The sequence below is a fragment of the Girardinichthys multiradiatus genome, chromosome 8 (assembly GCF_021462225.1).
Source record: "Girardinichthys multiradiatus isolate DD_20200921_A chromosome 8, DD_fGirMul_XY1, whole genome shotgun sequence".
Taxonomy (NCBI): Eukaryota; Metazoa; Chordata; class Actinopteri; order Cyprinodontiformes; family Goodeidae; genus Girardinichthys; species Girardinichthys multiradiatus.
The window spans coordinates 40,988,135-41,006,791 of record NC_061801.1 but is presented as its reverse complement, the minus strand read 5'-3'; the positions used below and the strand labels follow the sequence as shown (position 1 = coordinate 41,006,791).

The 18,657-nt window shown below is 40.6% G+C and overlaps 1 protein-coding gene and 1 long non-coding RNA gene across 2 annotated transcripts; one reads left to right on the top strand and one right to left on the bottom strand.

The window, feature by feature from the left end:
* LOC124873149 lies at positions 1–5,112 on the bottom strand. The gene is made up of 3 exons (XR_007039455.1): positions 5,034–5,112; positions 4,546–4,725; positions 1–175 (listed from the first exon to the last, which is right to left on the bottom strand). It is a non-coding gene; the product is annotated as an uncharacterized LOC124873149 (long non-coding RNA).
* Positions 4,548–17,576, top strand: june (JunE proto-oncogene, AP-1 transcription factor subunit). The gene is made up of 2 exons (XM_047373680.1): positions 4,548–4,675; positions 13,551–17,576. Exon 2 carries the CDS (start codon positions 13,667–13,669, stop codon positions 14,705–14,707), a length of 1,041 nt encoding a protein of 346 aa, XP_047229636.1. The 5' UTR covers positions 4,548–4,675; positions 13,551–13,666; the 3' UTR covers positions 14,708–17,576.
* Positions 17,577–18,657: the final 1,081 nt, after the last annotated feature.

Sequence of the window (18,657 nt, the reverse complement as noted above, 5' to 3'; positions counted from 1 at the left end):
TAAAATGCCACAGACTCCATGATGTTTCCAGTCATTTCTGTCCTGAGCTGAATTCATCAGGTTCAATGTGTTCCTCTTGTTGTTGATGAAGAAACACCTAGAACCTGTGGAGGATCTTCACAGAGACCAGGGGTCTGCCACCTCTGGCTCAGGGCCTCCACTGCTGTGTTTTATTCTTTAGAGGGAAGAAGAAAGTTTTTCATGTAAAACCTGAAAACAATTTCAACAGGAGAATGAGAATTTTGGTACCAGGAATATTTTTTAGGTTCAGGTCTTTCATGCATGTCTTTGGGCTGAAGACAGAAACATGTGCTCATTCTCACATTTAAATCTTCAATTATGTGTTTTTAAACCCAAAACATTAAGAAATGATGAGATTCATTTTTAAACTGTATACAGTAAGAACAATATATCACATATTTATCATAATAGCAATATGACAAAGAACTGGATTTAATAACTATTAGCCAATGAAAAATGACCCACCCAGTGAGCTAATTGGAGATGTTCATTTTTTAGGTGAATTTATGAAGAAATTAAATCTTTTATTAACAAAATAGAAGATGTAAACGGATGCAACTAACTTTAGTTTCCAATTTGTGAATATTTAATCTGGGTTTTATGTTTGCCTGAACCCAAAGCAGAAAGATATTAATACTGTTCAATTAAATATTTTCTTACTAATTGTACGTCATATCGTTATCACAGCATTCACCTGAATTAATGCCTACGGCATGTTTTCCGGATATCAAGAAGCTTTAAAAGGAGTTTTTAAAGTACTAATTAGTCCTTTAAAAACTAGATGAACTGGGTGGAGTAAATATGGCAGATGCAGCCTAAATGTACTCAGGAGGAGTGAGGAAAACGTAGCTGTTTGGTTGCAGACGCCTAACTTGGACTGTTTTCACCGACTTATTTGATCCAAACAGGCTGAAGCTCATCATGATTATCTCCTCTGGTTGGTCTGGCAGAAATCTTTATTAATCGCTTTTCTTCCAAGTAGCTTTTAAACTCCCAAACAGTGTCCCTGACCACCGAAAACCTTCCTCTCCAGTTTCCTCGACATTAGAATCTGCTTGTTCTGAACTCAGAACTTCTCCAGATGAAAACACTTTTGTGTTTGGATGTTTCAGGTTTGACGTCGTTGCAGAAATGAAGCATGAACTTTCTCTCAAACGCGTTTTTTTCCTCTTCTCCTGCATGTTTGCTCCGGTGTTTCTCGAGCAGTACAACGTCACCTCGCCTCTTTGTTGAAATGATGTCATGATCTCTGATAACTTTCAGATGTTTGAGGCTTTTTACATTCCTGAGGACTCTGAACCCAAGCAGCTGAAAACCCTCAGAGGGAAGTTAGTTTCACTCTGGATACAAAAGCCACGACTTGATGAAACTATTTGTTTCCTGGTAGAGCAGAGTCATGGAGTGTTCATGAAAGTACCTCAGAACAAAACAGGAACTTCCAGCATCTTTGAACTGGGAAACATTTTTAATAAAGAGGAGAAAGTGGCTTTTAAAGATGTAAAACTGGTGCCTGGTGAACAAAATCATCAGAATAACTTTTTGTGATGGATCTAATTCAGAAAAATAAAATAGTCCACTAGAGAAAGTCTGAACATCTCAGGGGTTGAAAGTGGCATCTTTAGTGAATCGGCCAATCACATGGCAGCGACTCCATGCCTTCAGAGATCTGGATGTGATGAAGAGAGTTAGTTAAAGCTAATGAGCTTCAGAATTAGGGAGAAATGGGATTTAAGTGGTTCTGAAAGTGGCATGGTTGCTGTAATTGTGACGCAGTACTGAGCTGCTGGTTTCCATCGGATGTGGACCAACCCGAAGCACAGCTTGACTCAATGCTGCACCCACTCTTGTATCCTAACCACACCCTCCTGACCTGGAACGATCAGTGTGCCCAAACTACCAACTCTAGTATCCATTTGATTGGATACTGTTATCACTGCAATACAGTCACATGACCAGAGCCGGCATAAGGCATATGCAAGACATGCAGCTGCATGAGGGCCCAACATCTAACAATGGAGAAAGGATGGATCAACTGCAGCCCTGGAGGAGCTGTTGAGATCCACAGCTCAGGTGGAAGAATCTGTCCACATGACAATTAATAGCTGTGAACCGCATAAATCTGGCCTTCATGAAAGAGAAGTTAGTTGGTGAAAGAAAGTCATACAAATTCTCCTCTGCAGTTTCCTACATGCAAAACACCACCTGCATAGGAAAACTACCAACCTACACACACCACTGACAGCATGAAACACAGTGGTGGCAGCATCATGCTGCAGGGATGCTTTTCTTCAGTAGGAACAGGGAAGCTGGTCAGAGGTGATGAGAAGATGGATGGAGCTAAATCCAGGATGATCCTGGAAGAAAACCTGTTAGATGCTGCAGAAGACCTGAGACTGGGCTGGAGGTTCACCTTCCAGCAGGAGAACCACCCTGAACGTACAGCCAGAGATATGATGGATGGTTTAGATCAAAGCAGATTCCTGTGTTACAGAGGCCTAGTCAAAGTCCAGGCCTAAATCTAAGAGAGACTGCATGGTTATAAAAGCTTAGTTCAACCTCAGATGTACCTGAAATACCAGGATGTGAGAGTCACATCATTTGGACTTTCAGCGCCACATGGGTTTTTGTTTTGGTTCTCTCCTTCAGTTCGCTTCACTGAACTTCCAGAAGACTGAAGTAATCTCCTGGTAAACAGGCTGTGAGCACGGTGTGTGTGTGTGTGTGTGTGTGTGTGTGTGTGTGTGTGTGTGTGCTCCACCTATGATTAGAGTAATTACACCAGCAAAGACAGAACCAGTTGTCTGATGTTCAGACATTAAACGATTTCATGAAATGATTTATTTAGCAACAAACAGAAACAAATTCTAATCCACATTGGATCAGACTGTATTACAGACATCACACTGAAGATCTGTGGAAACTGATTTTCACAGAAGCAGAGAAATAGGCACAAACTTCAGTCTGTAGATGTTCAGAGCTTGTAGAGAAAGACCCCGGGTGACCTGCAGCTGGACCTGCAGCCAAAGGTGTTTCTACAGAGTGCTGACTCAAAATGAGCTAATTTAAATGCAAGCCACACTTTTCAGATTTGAATCATTTTTATGTCTCATAAAATCCCACTAAAATACTAAAGTTTGTTGTGATGTGAGAAAATGAAAGTCTGAATGAGTATAAATATTTTGAGCGTTACTGTTTCTTTCTCTGCATCTTTAGGATCTCAGGTTTGACTCCAAAACCATTAGAGCGATGGTTTCATCACTAAACCCAAGACTGCAAAAAGGTGGATCAAGTAATAGACCGCAGGATGTGTTTTAGATAAAACTGATCAGATCGGTCATAATATTCTGCCCCTTTAATGACCAAACCCTCCCTGACCAGCCACCTCGTGGACTCCTCCGGCCCTCTAAATGTTGCTTGGGGAACCTATCTTCACGCCATCAGTGACAGATGCTTTAAGTCCTGGAGCTGCTGGGATGGAGCCTCCATGGACCAGACCTGTTTCTCCAGAACATCCCACCAACACTTGATTAGACGGAGATCTGGAAGTCTTTTCCAAATTGTTTGTTGTGTTCCTTCAACCATTCTGGAAGCATTTCTGTAGGGATGGTTATCCTGCTGGGGGAGGTCATTGCCATCAGGATCCATGGACAGATAGATTTGGTTGGCTTTACGTGTCAAAGTAACCTTTGACCTGAGGTCTCCCATTGTCACTTAGGGACAGAATGTTGGTGTTCATTAACAGGAAGAAGGTTAGAGAGTCTCATTTATCCAATGCTGATTATCTCTGAGGTTAAAGGTTAACCAGCAATAAACTGGCTCATCTTATTTCCTTAATCCAACCTGATGCCACGATTTTCCCAACTAAGAGATTGACCATCCACACGATGGAACAAACAGATCCAGCAGAGCAGAACACCTTCTACCATTGGACCAGTGCAGAAGGTTGCGGTTGGTGGACTTGGATCATCATTGGTGCTGTGTCTTCTAAAACCTTTCTATCAGAAACACTTTGAATTACAGCAGCTCTTGTACTGGATCAGAACCTTTAACAAAGTATTTGGTTGTCTCCCCAGTTCTCTGGTTTTCTTCATGTTGAGTTGGACGGTCCTGATCCAACCTGGTTCAAGAGATGCTTGACAACAGGAATCTGATGGTTGTGGTCCATGTCCTTCATACATCTGTGTGGTGGTTCTCGAAGCTCTGACTCCAGCTGCAGCCTGCTGTGGTTATCCCTGTTGCTGTTCACCTTTCTCTATCACCCTTTTCCTTCCACACAACTTTTCATTGACATTTTTCATTTTCAATTTTTTAACTGAATTAGTAAAATTAACTTTTTGCAAATATATAACATTTTTTAGAGGCAGGATTTATTTTGTTACTATATGCATCTCAGAGCAGTAGTAAATTTGACATTTAACCTGAACTTCACTATAAATGTGTAAATGACGAGAAAACATCATAGTGAGTCACGTTGGGAGCTGTGTGTGTGTGTGTGTGTGTGTGTTCAGTCTGACTCTGACTCACTCTGCTCTCTCTCTCTCTCTGACTCTTTCCCAGATTGTCAAACATTATTCCAGCTCCCTCTGTTCTCTCTCATCTCTCCGGTGTTTTTTCCGCTCCGGTACCGGATCAACGCTCCGCGGAGGTTCTGCAGGTGAGTCCGGATTATAATGAGGTCTCTGAAGTTAACGGCAGCAACGGCAACTTAGGCGCGTTTAAATCGGTAAAAAAGACGAGAAACGCAGAAAAGGATTTAAGGATTTATTACTTTCATTGTTTTAATTTATTATTTAGGTGTAAACCAAAAACTGTAATTTTTAACATTTTAATCTAGATTTACAAAGTATTTTGCTTTCATTTTATGTACAAACATCTTTAAATTTCATTTCAATGACATAATAATTGTGCACATTTTCTGCATTTAACCCCGACAGTATTATGATTATTCAACCGAATAAACTTATTAAGCACTTCTTATTCTAAATAAAAAGTAAATAAAATCTAAACATTACCGATGATTGTAGGGGCTCATATTTTCAACCACAGCAGTTTGTGTCCCGCGTGAATCCAACTGCTCTTGCCTAATCTGCCCACTAGAGGGCACTGATAATTACGTCAATGCAAATGCAAAGTAAATATTTTTGACTGTTTCTTTGGTTTTTATTATAGAAACACATGATGAAATCTAAGAGAAAAACAGATTTATTTGGTTAATCTGTTTTAAATAGAGAAACTACAGACGTACTGATACAAACTGATTCACACATTTTTCTTACGTTACAGCCTCTTACTTCAGTGCGTTTTACTGGGATTTTATGTGACAGACCAACATACAGGTCCTTCTCAAAATATTAGCATATTGTGATAAAGTTCATTATTTTCCATAATGTCATGATGAAAATTTAACATTGTTATATTTTAGATTCATTGCACACTAACTGAAATATTTCAGGTCTTTTATTGTCTTAATACGGATGATTTTGGCATACAGCTCATGAAAACCCAAAATTCCTATCTCACAAAATTAGCATATTTCATCCGACCAATAAAAGAAAAGTGTTTTTAATACAAAAAACGTCAACCTTCAAATAATCATGTACAGTTATGCACTCAATACTTGGTTGGGAATCCTTTTGCAGAAATGACTGCTTCAATGCGGCGTGGCATGGAGGCAATCAGCCTGTGGCACTGCTGAGGCCTTATGGAGGCCCAGGATGCTTCGATAGCGGCCTTTAGCTCATCCAGAGTGTTGGGTCTTGAGTCTCTCAACGTTCTCTTCACAATATCCCACAGATTCTCTATGGGGTTCAGGTCAGGAGAGTTGGCAGGCCAATTGAGCACAGCGATACCGTGGTCAGTAAACCATTTACCAGTGGTTTTGGCACTGTGAGCAGGTGCCAGGTCATGCTGAAAAATGAAATCTTCATCTCCATAAAGCTTTTCAGCAGATGGAAGCATGAAGTGCTCCAAAATCTCCTGATAGCTAGCTGCATTGACCCTGCCCTTGATAAAACACAGTGGACCAACACCAGGAGCTGACACGGCACCCCAGACCATCACTGACTGTGGGTACTTGACACTGGACTTCTGGCATTTTGGCATTTCCTTCTCCCCAGTCTTCCTCCAGACTCTGGCACCTTGATTTCCGAATGACATGCAGAATTTGCTTTCATCTGAAAAAAGTACTTTGGACCACTGAGCAACAGTCCAGTGCTGCTTCTCTGTAGTCCAGGTCAGGCGCTTCTGCCGCTGTTTCTGGTTCAAAAGTGGCTTGACCTGGGGAATGCGGCACCTGTAGCCCATTTCCTGCACACGCCTGTGCACGGTGGCTCTGGATGTTTCTACTCCAGACTCAGTCCACTGCTTCCGCAGGTCCCCCAAGGTCTGGAATCGGCCCTTCTCCACAATCTTCCTCAGGGTCCGGTCACCTCTTCTCGTTGTGCAGCGTTTTCTGCCACACTTTTTCCTTCCCACAGACTTCCCACTGAGGTGCCTTGATACAGCACTCTGGGAACAGCCTATTCGTTCAGAAATGTCTTTCTGTGTCTTACCCTCTTGCTTGAGGGTGTCAATAGTGGCCTTCTGGACAGCAGTCAGGTCGGCAGTCTTACCCATGATTGGGGTTTTGAGTGATGAACCAGGCTGGGAGTTTTAAAGGCCTCAGGAATCTTTTGCAGGTGTTTAGAGTTAACTCGTTGATTCAGATGATTAGGTTCATAGCTCGTTTAGAGACCCTTTTAATGATATGCTAATTTTGTGAGATAGGAATTTTGGGTTTTCATGAGCTGTATGCCAAAATCATCCATATTAAGACAATAAAAGACCTGAAATATTTCAGTTAGTGTGCAATGAATCTAAAATATATGAATGTTAAATTTTCATCATTACATTATGGAAAATAATGAACTTTATCACAATATGCTAATATTTTGAGAAGGACCTGTATTTTGTGCAGGTCTTCTGGGATTTCTTTCAACTAGATTCAAACACCTACAGACTGAACCCTTTTCCTTCATCTCAAACATCTCAAGCTCGGTCAGATTGGATGGAGATCTGCAGACATCAGTTTTCAAGTCTTGCCACAGACTCTCAGTATGATTTGAGTCTGGGCTTTGACTAGGCCATCCCAGCACATAAATATGCAGTGATCTAAACTGTTGTAGGGCTGGCTGTATGTTTAGGGTGGTTGTCCTGCTGGAAGGTGAACCTCCAGCCCAGTCTCAGGTCTTCTGCAGCGTCTAACAGGTATGTCCTGGATTTAGCTCCATCAATCTTTCCATCTACTCTGACCAGTCTCCCTGTCACATATGAAGAAAAGCATATGTTGGACTTTATTTAAGGGTATTAGAGTAAAGGCTGAATCGAAGTGCATGACACACTTTTCAGATTTTATCAGTGAAGAACCATGTATCATTTTTCTTCTAGTTTACAATTATTCACTGACTTGTGTTGAAAATCCCATAAAACCCAACAACGTTTAGCAGTTTTCTATTTTTAATTTTTTAAGCCATGCAAACGAGGCCTGGGGAATTATAAACAAATATGTGTTAGCCATAAATTTCAGAACATTTTCATCCATCCAGCTGTTATCCTCCAAACTGGGTCACGGTGGTAACAGGTCCAGGAGAGAAAGCCGACATCAAATTGCCCAGGCGACACTCGCCAGATCATTCTGGTGGATCAGAAGGCGTTCCCAGACCAGAGGGGATACATGGTTTTCCAGTAGTTCTCTTGCCTCAAGATCTCCTCCCAGTGGAATATGTCTATAAAGGGAGGTTTCTATGAAGCCTCCTGGACAGATGATCCTCCTTAGCTGACCTTTTGTGATGTGGAGGAAGAACAGCTCTACTCTGAGCTCCTTCCTGAAGATGGAGCTCCTCTTTCTGTAAAACTGACCTTGAACATCCAATAAGGAGATGCATGGCAAACTCTTCTTCTAGCTGAACATCTGAGAAAGATCTCCACAGCATTTCATTACTGCTTTTCCCGACATATCAAAAGAGGGATGTTGTTTTTATTTCTCAATATGATTGATCAATCATAGGGAAGTAAATATCTGAAGTGAAAGTGGAGCCCGGTCCGTTGCCTAATGGTAAGTTTCAGTAGACATCACGGGTTGTTATGGGATGGACAAACTTCTCCTTTAATAACAGATATTGGCTTTAATTATACATATTTAATGAATGGTTGGAGAAAGCTGTGTAGCTGTCCATGTTTTCCTTCAACAGTACAAGCAAATTATCTGTTCTCTCTGTCTGAGGGGCTGCAGTTATATACTATTTTTAATTCTTACAGTGGAGTTCATCTTACTGGTGTTAATTAGATGCAATCAAACCACCCTCATGCCATCTTTATGAGGGAGATGTTCAGATGTTTTTTTGCTCTTTTATTCCTTGTGCTTCTAAGTAGCCAGATGTTCTAATTTCTTAAAGGGGTTTTGATCCACGGTTCTGCAGGGTTTCTGAAGGACTTTCACAATTTGGGTTAGGGTGTTCAGAATTCCCCCCGTTCCAGTCCAATGATGAAACCTTTTTTAGAGGAGCAAGTAATTCTGTGTGTGAAGCTCAGATTAATGGATAATTCTACAGAGAAAAAGTCTCCAAAACTCAACGGATGAGCCAGGGTTGAGCTGGCATTTTAGCTAAGAGCCAGCTGTTTGTTACCAGCTGTTTGCTACCAGCTGTTTGCTGCCAGCTGTTTGCTACCAGCTGTTTGCTGCCAGCTGTTTGCTGCCAGCTGTTGGTTACCAGCTGTTTGTTACCAGCTGTTTGCTACCAGCTGTTTGTTACCAGCTGTTTGTTACCAGCTGTTTGCTGCCAGCTGTTTGTTACCAGCTGTTTGCTGCCAGCTGTTTGCTGCCAGCTGTTTGTTACCAGCTGTTGGTTACCAGCTGTTTGTTACCAGCTGTTTGTTACCAGCTGTTTGCTGCCAGCTGTTTGTTACCAGCTGTTTGCTACCAGCTGTTTGCTGCCAGCTGTTTGTTACCAGCTGTTGGTTACCAGCTGTTTGCTGCCAGCTGTTTGCTGCCAGCTGTTTGCTGCCAGCTGTTTGTTACCAGCTGTTGGTTACCAGCTGTTTGTTACCAGCTGTTTGTTACCAGCTGTTTGCTGCCAGCTGTTTGTTACCAGCTGTTTGCTACCAGCTGTTTGCTGCCAGCTGTTGGTTACCAGCTGTTTGTTACCAGCTGTTTGTTACCAGCTGTTTGTTACCAGCTGTTTGCTACCAGCTGTTTGCTGCCAGCTGTTGGTTACCAGCTGTTTGTTACCAGCTGTTTGTTACCAGCTGTTTGTTACCAGCTGTTTGCTACCAGCTGTTTGCTGCCAGCTGTTTGTTACCAGCTGTTTGTTACCAGCTGTTTGTTACCAGCTGTTTGCTGCCAGCTGTTTGCTGCCAGCTGTTTGCTACCAGCTGTTGGTTACCAGCTGTTTGCTGCCAGCTGTTTGTTACCAGCTGTTTGTTACCAGCTGTTTGCTACCAGCTGTTTGTTACCAGCTGTTTGTTACCAGCTGTTTGCTACCAGCTGTTTGTTACCAGTTGTTGGCTACCAGCTGTTTGTTACCAGCTGTTTGCTACCAGCTGTTTGCTACCAGCTGTTTGTTACCAGCTGTTTGTTACCAGCTGTTTGCTACCAGCTGTTTGCTGCCAGCTGTTTGCTACCAGCTGTTTGCTACCAGCTGTTGGTTACCAGCTGTTTGCTACCAGCTGTTGGTTACCAGCTGTTTGTTACCAGCTGTTTGCTACCAGCTGTTTGTTACCAGCTGTTTGCTACCAGCTGTTTGTTACCAGCTGTTTGTTACCAGCTGTTTGCTACCAGCTGTTTGTTACCAGTAGCGTGCAACGAAGAAACAGTTTGTTTCTATTTCTTTAGCTGATTTCAGGAGATTTAGTGGTGTTACATATAATGTACAATATATATATATATATGTATATATATATACATATATATATATATATATATACTTTCTCAGTATCTTATCTTACATTACATTAGCTAGTTAGTGTAAGTTAGAGTAGTTATCTCACCAAAGTGTTTAGTTACCTTATCTTAGTCTATCTGGCGACTGTGGCTCAGTAGGAAGAGTAGTCGTCTTGCAATCAGAAGGTTGTGGGTTCGATTCCAGCTTCCTCCTGCCATATGTCGATGTGCCCCTGGGCAAGGCACTTAACCTCAAGTTGCCTACCAATCTGCGCATCGGTGTATGTTACCAGCATACCATGAATGTGAGTGTGATTGGGTGAATGTGGCGCTAGTGTAAAGCGCTTTGAGCGGTCTGTATGACTGGAAAAGCGCTATACAGGTCCTTCTCAAAATATTAGTATATTGTGATAAAGTTCATTATTTTCCATAATGTAATGATGAAAATTTAACATTCATATATTTTAGATTCATTGCACACTAACTGAAATATTTCAGGTCTTTTATTGTCTTAATACGGATGATTTTGGCATACAGCTCATGAAAACCCAAAATTCCTATCTCACAAAATTAGCATATTTCATCCGACCAATAAAAGAAAAGTGTTTTTAATACAAAAAACGTCAACCTTCAAATAATCATGTACAGTTATGCACTCAATACTTGGTCAGGAATCCTTTGGCAGAAATGACTGCTTCAATGCGGCGTGGCATGGAGGCAATCAGCCTGTGGCACTGCTGAGGTCTTATGGAGGCCCAGGATGCTTCGATAGCGGCCTTTAGCTCATCCAGAGTGTTGGGTCTTGAGTCTCTCAACGTTCTCTTCACAATATCCCACAGATTCTCTATGGGGTTCAGGTCAGGAGAGTTGGCAGGCCAATTGAACACAGTGATACCATGGTCAGTAAACCATTTACCAGTGGTTTTGGCACTGTGAGCAGGTGCCAGGTCGTGCTGAAAAATGAAATCTTCATCTCCATAAAGCTTTTCAGCAGATGGAAGCATGAAGTGCTCCAAAATCTCCTGATAGCTAGCTGCATTGACCCTGCCCTTGATAAAACACAGTGGACCAACACCAGCAGCTGACACGGCACCCCAGACCATCACTGACTGTGGGTACTTGACACTGGACTTCTGGCATTTTGGCATTTCCTTCTCCCCAGTCTTCCTCCAGACTCTGGCACCTTGATTTCCGAATGACATGCAGAATTTGCTTTCATCTGAAAAAAGTACTTTGGACCACTGAGCAACAGTCCAGTGCTGCTTCTCTGTAGCCCAGGTCAGGCGCTTCTGCCGCTGTTTCTGGTTCAAAAGTGGCTTGACCTGGGGAATGCGGCACCTGTAGCCCATTTCCTGCACACGCCTGTGCACGGTGGCTCTGGATGTTTCTACTCCAGACTCAGTCCACTGCTTCCGCAGGTCCCCCAAGGTCTGGAATCGGCCCTTCTCCACAATCTTCCTCAGGGTCCGGTCACCTCTTCTCGTTGTGCAGCGTTTTCTGCCACACCTTTTCCTTCCCACAGACTTCCCACTGAGGTGCCTTGATACAGCACTCTGGGAACAGCCTATTCGTTCAGAAATGTCTTTCTGTGTCTTACCCTCTTGCTTGAGGGTGTCAATAGTGGCCTTCTGGACAGCAGTCAGGTCGGCAGTCTTACCCATGATTGGGGTTTTGAGTGATGAACCAGGCTGGGAGTTTTAAAGGCCTCAGGAATCTTTTGCAGGTGTTTAGAGTTAACTCGTTGATTCAGATGATTAGGTTCAAAGCTCGTTTAGAGACCCTTTTAATGATAAGCTAATTTTGTGAGATAGGAATTTTGGGTTTTCATGAGCTGTATGCCAAAATCATCCGTATTAAGACAATAAAAGACCTGAAATATTTCAGTTAGTGTGCAATGAATCTAAAATATATGAATGTTAAATTTTCATCATGACATTATGGAAAATAATGAACTTTATCACAATATGCTAATATTTTGAGAAGGACCTGTATATGTTCAGTCCATTTACCATTTATCTTATCCTACCTTAGATTACGTTAGCTTGTGACGCAAGATTTGTATAGTTTGTTTCATCCTAGTATTAATGTAGCTTGCACTACTTAACGCAGTTATTTTATGTTGTCTTATAATAGTCTGTCTTATTTAATCTTTTCTTAGGTTATCTTAGTTTAGTTTAGGGTGGTATATATAAGCTAAACGTAGCTCTTCAATATTTTAGCTTGCCTTAGGCTGTATTCGCAAAATTTATCTTAGCATGGTTTAGCTTGTGATACATTGTCTTAGTTATGTTTAGTCTACTTCATACTGCCTTGGTTTATTTTATCTTAGTTTAGTTAGTTTAGTTTAGCATAGTTTAGCTTATCATAGTATGCCTTATTTTTGGCAGGCAGTAGCTACTTTCTGCATAGGTTATCTCAGTTTAGTTCAGGGTAGCATAGATTACCTAAATGTAGCTCATCGTAATTTAGTTTATCGTACCTTAGCTTGCTTTAGCAGAAATTAGCTTAGCTTAGTTTTGCTGACATTAATGCAGCTTCTCTTAACTTCGTTCAGCATTAATCTGGGAAAGAGTGAATCCATAAACCTGACTCTGGAGATTCCAGAAGTATATGTAATTTTTGTGTATGTATGTCAGATGTTTTTTCTCTTTAAATGTTTTTGAGAAATGCTGTTTTTTTTGCTAAGTGAATATGCATCGACTAACTTATTTGTGTCAGTGTGGTCAAAAGATATTGTTTCTTATGATAAGTGATTGAATAAATGTTATATTTGGAATTAAATACGTTGGTCCTCCTGCATGAAGCTGCACATGTAAAATCATGATGATCAACTGAAGGTTGATGTATCATTATGGTTTTAGATCAGGTCTTACTGTTGGATTATTTCCTGTTTATTACAAATTCTGGTTATACGCTTATGAGTTTTTTTATTGCCAGACATTCATATGCAAAGATACATAATGTGTTCTGGATGAAGGACTGGACAAAAATAAGTGAAAAAGCAGCCAAGTTCCAATAAAAACATCTGAAGACCAGGAAATCTAAGAGCACAGAAAAGACAACCGGAGAATTTGGCTGGTTTAAGGCAAGATTAAAAAAAAGAGTTCAGGGTTGACATGTAAATTTCCAGATAGAAAGGCATACACAATACCTTTTATTCCACTGTTCTGACACCTTCGCCAGTCACAGATTATTCTACAGATTATAGATTCTTCATAAAATTGGTATAACAAAAATATATGATTTGTGTCCTTTTTGGTCTTCTTTGATAGTTGTTGCATTATAGAATGTTTGTTCAGATTTTATAATACAATAATTTGTCCAGAAAAGGACACTAAAAGTAATTTGCTTTGTTCTGTCCATGTCTGTTAATTATGTTTGATTACAGGTTAACAATTAACAAATAACATGTTTAAATTATATTTGTGAGGAGAATTTTCTGACTTTTCTACACCTGAGGTTTGTATCTACAACAGATGATAAAGTAAGCAGAAACTAGCTACTGCCTACTAAAGATTTAAATCATCAGTTAAGATAACTTTACTCCAGACCTTTTTGGAAATTGTTTCACTGCTTAAAAAAAATCTGATAATGCTGTTTGTTTTATCTGCAGCCTTCTGGTCTCCCACCATCATCCCTCTGTCGCAGACGTCAGTGGAACCTTTCAATCTGCTGTGACATTCAGGTTAATCTGATTATGAAGCTTTCCTCTGAGACTTTTCTTTGTCAATGACGGCTACGATGGAGACTCCTTTCTACCATGACGACTCCCCTGCCATCCCGAGCTTCAGCCAAGTTGCAGAGTATGAACGTTACCCAGGAGGTAAGATGCTGATGAGTAAGAAGTCCATGTCCATGGCTGGAAGTCATCACTTCCTCGGTGGTGGGAGTAATGCAGCAGCAAGGAGTGGGAACCACAACAACTTGGTGCTTGCTGGTAACAACACCTTGATGACATCGAACTCATCATCTACAGCATCATCTGCAGATATAAACCTGCTAAAACTGGCATCTCCTGACCTGGAGCATCTCATCATCCAGTCTAATCAAGGACTGGTCACCACAAGCCCAGTGTCCAACTCCAACAACCCCTTCATCTACCGCAACCAGGCAACCAACGAGCAAGAGGGATTTGCAGATGGCTTTGTTAAAGCCCTGGCAGACCTTCACAAGCAGAACCAGTTGGTGGGAGGTGGACACATGTCCCCATCCTCATCCTCCACCGTCTCCCTGCAGGCTACCTACCAGAGGAATCTGATGTCTGGAGGAGATATGCCCATCTACACCAACCTAAGCAGCTACAACCCTGGCCAGATTCCTTACTCCGGTGGGCAGATTGCATACGGTGGAGTTTCGGGTCATGGCGGCAGTGGCCCCCAGACCCATGCTCGAGGTTTAGATGCACCTCAGACTGTCCCGGAGGTGCCCCATCCACCAGGCGACCCTACTTCCCCACCTTCGCTCTCTCCCATCGATTTGGAGACGCAGGAGCGAATCAAAGCGGAGCGCAAGAAACTTCGTAACCGTATTGCTGCATCCAAGTGCCGCAAGAGGAAGCTGGAGCGAATTTCACGGCTCGAGGAGAAGGTGAAAGTCCTGAAGAGTCAGAACTCAGATCTGGCCTCGACTGCTGCCATGTTGCGACAGCAGGTCGCCCAGCTCAAACAGAAGGTCATGAGTCATGTAACCAATGGCTGCCAGATCACTGTCGCATCTGGAGCTGCCTCCAAATCTGGAGGCAGAACCGGCAGTGAGGACTCCAGCTGCTGAGGAGGTTGGCCAGGAGGAGATCAATGGTGACATAATGAGCCAGAAGGCTAAAGGTTTGTACAACTATGACATTTCGCTCAGTCTGTTAGAACAAGCACTGAGCAGGACTCTTGGTGTCGGGATCCGGGATCTTTATTGGGATTAACAGCCTGATGAGCCACAGTCAACCATCCAGCTGGAATAGGGCGAAGGCAAAGCTACAACGGAAGCAGGAGGATGAATAAATCTTTTTAACCTTTCCCATTTGGGATTCTGACACTGAAATTTTAAAGACAAGACCTGTATTTCTGAAGCATCTGGTGGGAATTCCTCACAGCCAGATTCCCGACTTATTTAATTTCAGCTCATCGTTGTTTATTTCTCTTGGATGACGACTGGGAATCATGACTGATGACAAGTGAAAATATTTTTTGTCATCCTTGATAAAAAAACAACTCAAATATTTTAACGAAATAAACTATGTAAAACAACAAAAAATGAAGACTTTTACAGTGTCAAAATGTTCCAAAAGGGAAAACAAAAAACATAAACTTTGAAAAGATTTTCTCTTGTTTCTGTTTAATTTTGGTTTTCCTGTCATAATTTACAGTAATTCACATCTCATAGTTACATTGCAGAGAGACTATTTTTTCAAATCCACTCATCAACTACAGTTTTCATTTTTAATATTAATGATGAACTAATATTTTATCTCTTCACAGCAGCTTTCTGGAGGGAAGTGTTCTGTTTTTTCTGTTGTTTCAGATTTTTTATTTTGTTTTTACATAATGAAACTGGCTAAAAAAAACACTTGACAATTCAACACCAATTTGTGACTAATCTGCACCGAATCAAGCAATTTCAATCGATGAAGATGACTTATTTACATTTATTGTGAAAAGCAACAATTTCGTGTCTTATTTTGACATCTGTATAAAGATGTTGGTGGAAGAAATGTTATTCAATCAGTTTTCTACAGTACAGAAAATATTCATTCATGTAAATGTATTCATTGAGTGTAGTTAGTCATGTTTTATGGATGAGCAACTCTGTCAAAAGCAGGAAAAAATTAACATTTACAGTAATTTGCCATTTTGTCAGACTGACCTTTTTATTCTTGTTATATATTATATCCAGAAAATATATTTTGGGCTGAACAACAAACCTAATGCCAGGTTGTGACAAGTAGAATATTATTTTACTTAGATTTTACTTTCAAACTAAGCCTGTTATGTAAAGGCATTTGGAGACGTCTAACAATGCTTTAAGAGGGAAACCCTTAAAATTACAAGGTTATTATAATAAAGATTGCTAAATTAGATTTTTTGACAATGCAAAAAAGAAAAGATATGAAAAATTTACTTCTAGAAGAGGCAAAGTGTGAGGATGTGACAGCATTCTTTCAGGATGTTGTTTCTTAGAATAATGCAGATTAATGTAGATATGAGTCCATTTATCAGAGTATAGTTCTCTGAGGCAGGTGTAAAGGTCTATTGAGTTGCAGTATCTTTGATGTATTTTGGGGTTGTTGTTATGCAATCTTAAGACACTACACTTAAAGTGCCTGTGACATTGAATTTTTATGATAAATCCAATTACATTTATGGAAAGGCAACAGTGCTAAAATATTTTAAAACGTAAATTCATGCAGCTTATGGTTGTAAATTTCACTACAAATGCATTTCCAGGGTACTCTTTTGTGATTTTGTTGCGCTCTTTCATGACGTGAAAGGGGAACCCCGGCACGTAAACTGACTTCTGCTACAATGGCAGCAACACAGACAGCAGCGAAGAATCTGATGTTTCTTTAGATATATTTCAGTCACTATCAGAGAGATGAAGCGGAGTCAGACAACGAAAGTGAGCTGTCATCAGATGGCAGAGCACAAGTCTGGGAGCAGCTCCTTAGATGTTGGAGCCGCTAGCAGAGCCGACAGCGCCACCAAACAGTAAAACAAGCAGAGGGGAAGCTGGGCAGCATAGAGCAGCAGCAGCAGACTCAACGGATGAGTCAAGATTTAAAGGCAGTACCCGGTGTGTCATTTTTTAAACTTTAGATTAGAATCTTGAGAGAAACATTTATTTCAATATATTGTATGCATGTGTAATTTATCTTATTTTAGTAATAATAATATCAGATTTTTAATTATTAACAATAACTACAGACATCTAAAGGTACTTCTGCGACAAAGAAGTGTTCTTACATGCTGGGCCTTGATCTGTTTAGATCTGTTTAGCAACATCAAGCAACAACCTTTCCTTAGCGACATTTCTTTTGTGACCTGGGGAACATCAGATGCACTGAACATCGTGGCAGTAGCATCTGCTTTTATCATTCTCTTTAATTTGTAAGTTATGCCGACCTCTGACAACATTTCTCTGATGATTTTAAAAAGTTTCTTGTTTGAAGCAGTTTGGTGAAAAGTCCTCCAATCACACCTGGGTGTTCTTGGTGGGACCAGCCCATCTATCCCTCCTCAGTTTTCCTGTTCTGATCCAGGCAGCTCTGATCCTCTTTACTTTAGGGAAGTAGTGCACACTAACAGCTGCTGTCATACTGTTGCTGTCACCACCAGCAATGCACCGTTTCACCATATTAATGCTGTTTTTAATGCAACTTGGCTTCTACCTGAACCATTTATCATGGACCCTCACACAATGAATGACCCGAGACTTCCGCTTTGATGTCATTTCTGGGCTTTGATGTCATTTTGCAACAAATTGTCCCTGTCTGACTTGACTTTTATCATGTCTTTAATTCTAACATAATGTCAATTAATGCCAAATTTAATCAATATTAAGATGTTTTCTTTCAATTTCTGCATCTGTGGGAAAAGCATGTCACAGGCACTTTAAGGACATTCATTAAAGGTTTTTTTGCTCCACTTATTTTCTAAAGAGACAGTGTGTTGAATTGTTCTTAGCAAATCATTACCCACCGTAGAAAGAAGATAGCGAGGTTCTCAGGTTGGAGAAGTTCTAATTGAGGAGTTGACCTAACAGCTACTTGGAACAGGAACCATATAGTTTGGCCTAATGCTCTGTTTCAAACTTTAACTTCAACATCAGAGAGTTTGCTGTTTGCTGAAAACTGGCCATATTGAAACATGATCCATTACTCCACAGCAGACTGTATGCTAACTAATGTCAACAAAACATATAATTTTGCTTAAATGTTTGTTAGTATTTGATTAGGCATGACAGATGATGAAACCTATCGCTTCATTGCTGCCAGTATTATAGGCAAACTTTCTAAAGGACTTTATGGAGATTTCCACACCCTTAAGAACAAGAGTGTTTTGAAAAAAACTTGAAGCAATCATTTAAAAACAATAAAAATATATCTTAAACTTAGCAAGCTAAGCTTTGATTTAATGCTCTATTTTATTCCACCAAACTGTTTTTACAATTTATCGCCGCCTTTTGTAACACCTTTACATCCATTACATGGATTACATGGACTGCACACGCCTCCCAAAGGTTTTGGGATGTCACACATGTTCAGCTAAAATAACAGATTCATGCAGGTAGCTTGATGCAACATCTAACATGTAGGTAACTGCAGCTGCTACAGACGCTAGCATGAAAGTAACTATAGCAGCTACCACGGAGTTAGAATCAGAATCAGAATCAGAATCAGAATCAGAAAAGCTTTATTGCCAAGTACGTTTTTGGACATACAAGGAATTTGTTTTGGCGTAGTCAGTGCAATACAGTACAAATTAAACAGTATAAACATATCTACAATATAATATAAATATATGTGCACAGTTTTAAGTGAGTGAGAGTAAATATAGAGCAGTATAAGATGCAAGAGCAATACAACAGTGCAGATGATCAGTGTGCAAGTATGGCAGTGCAAGTAGCTAAAAGCTAACTAACATATGAGATTTACACTTTACATAAAACTGACCTGTTTACAATGTCATTTTAAATTTTTTATTTTCTGCCTAGACAACTTCCTTCCCATC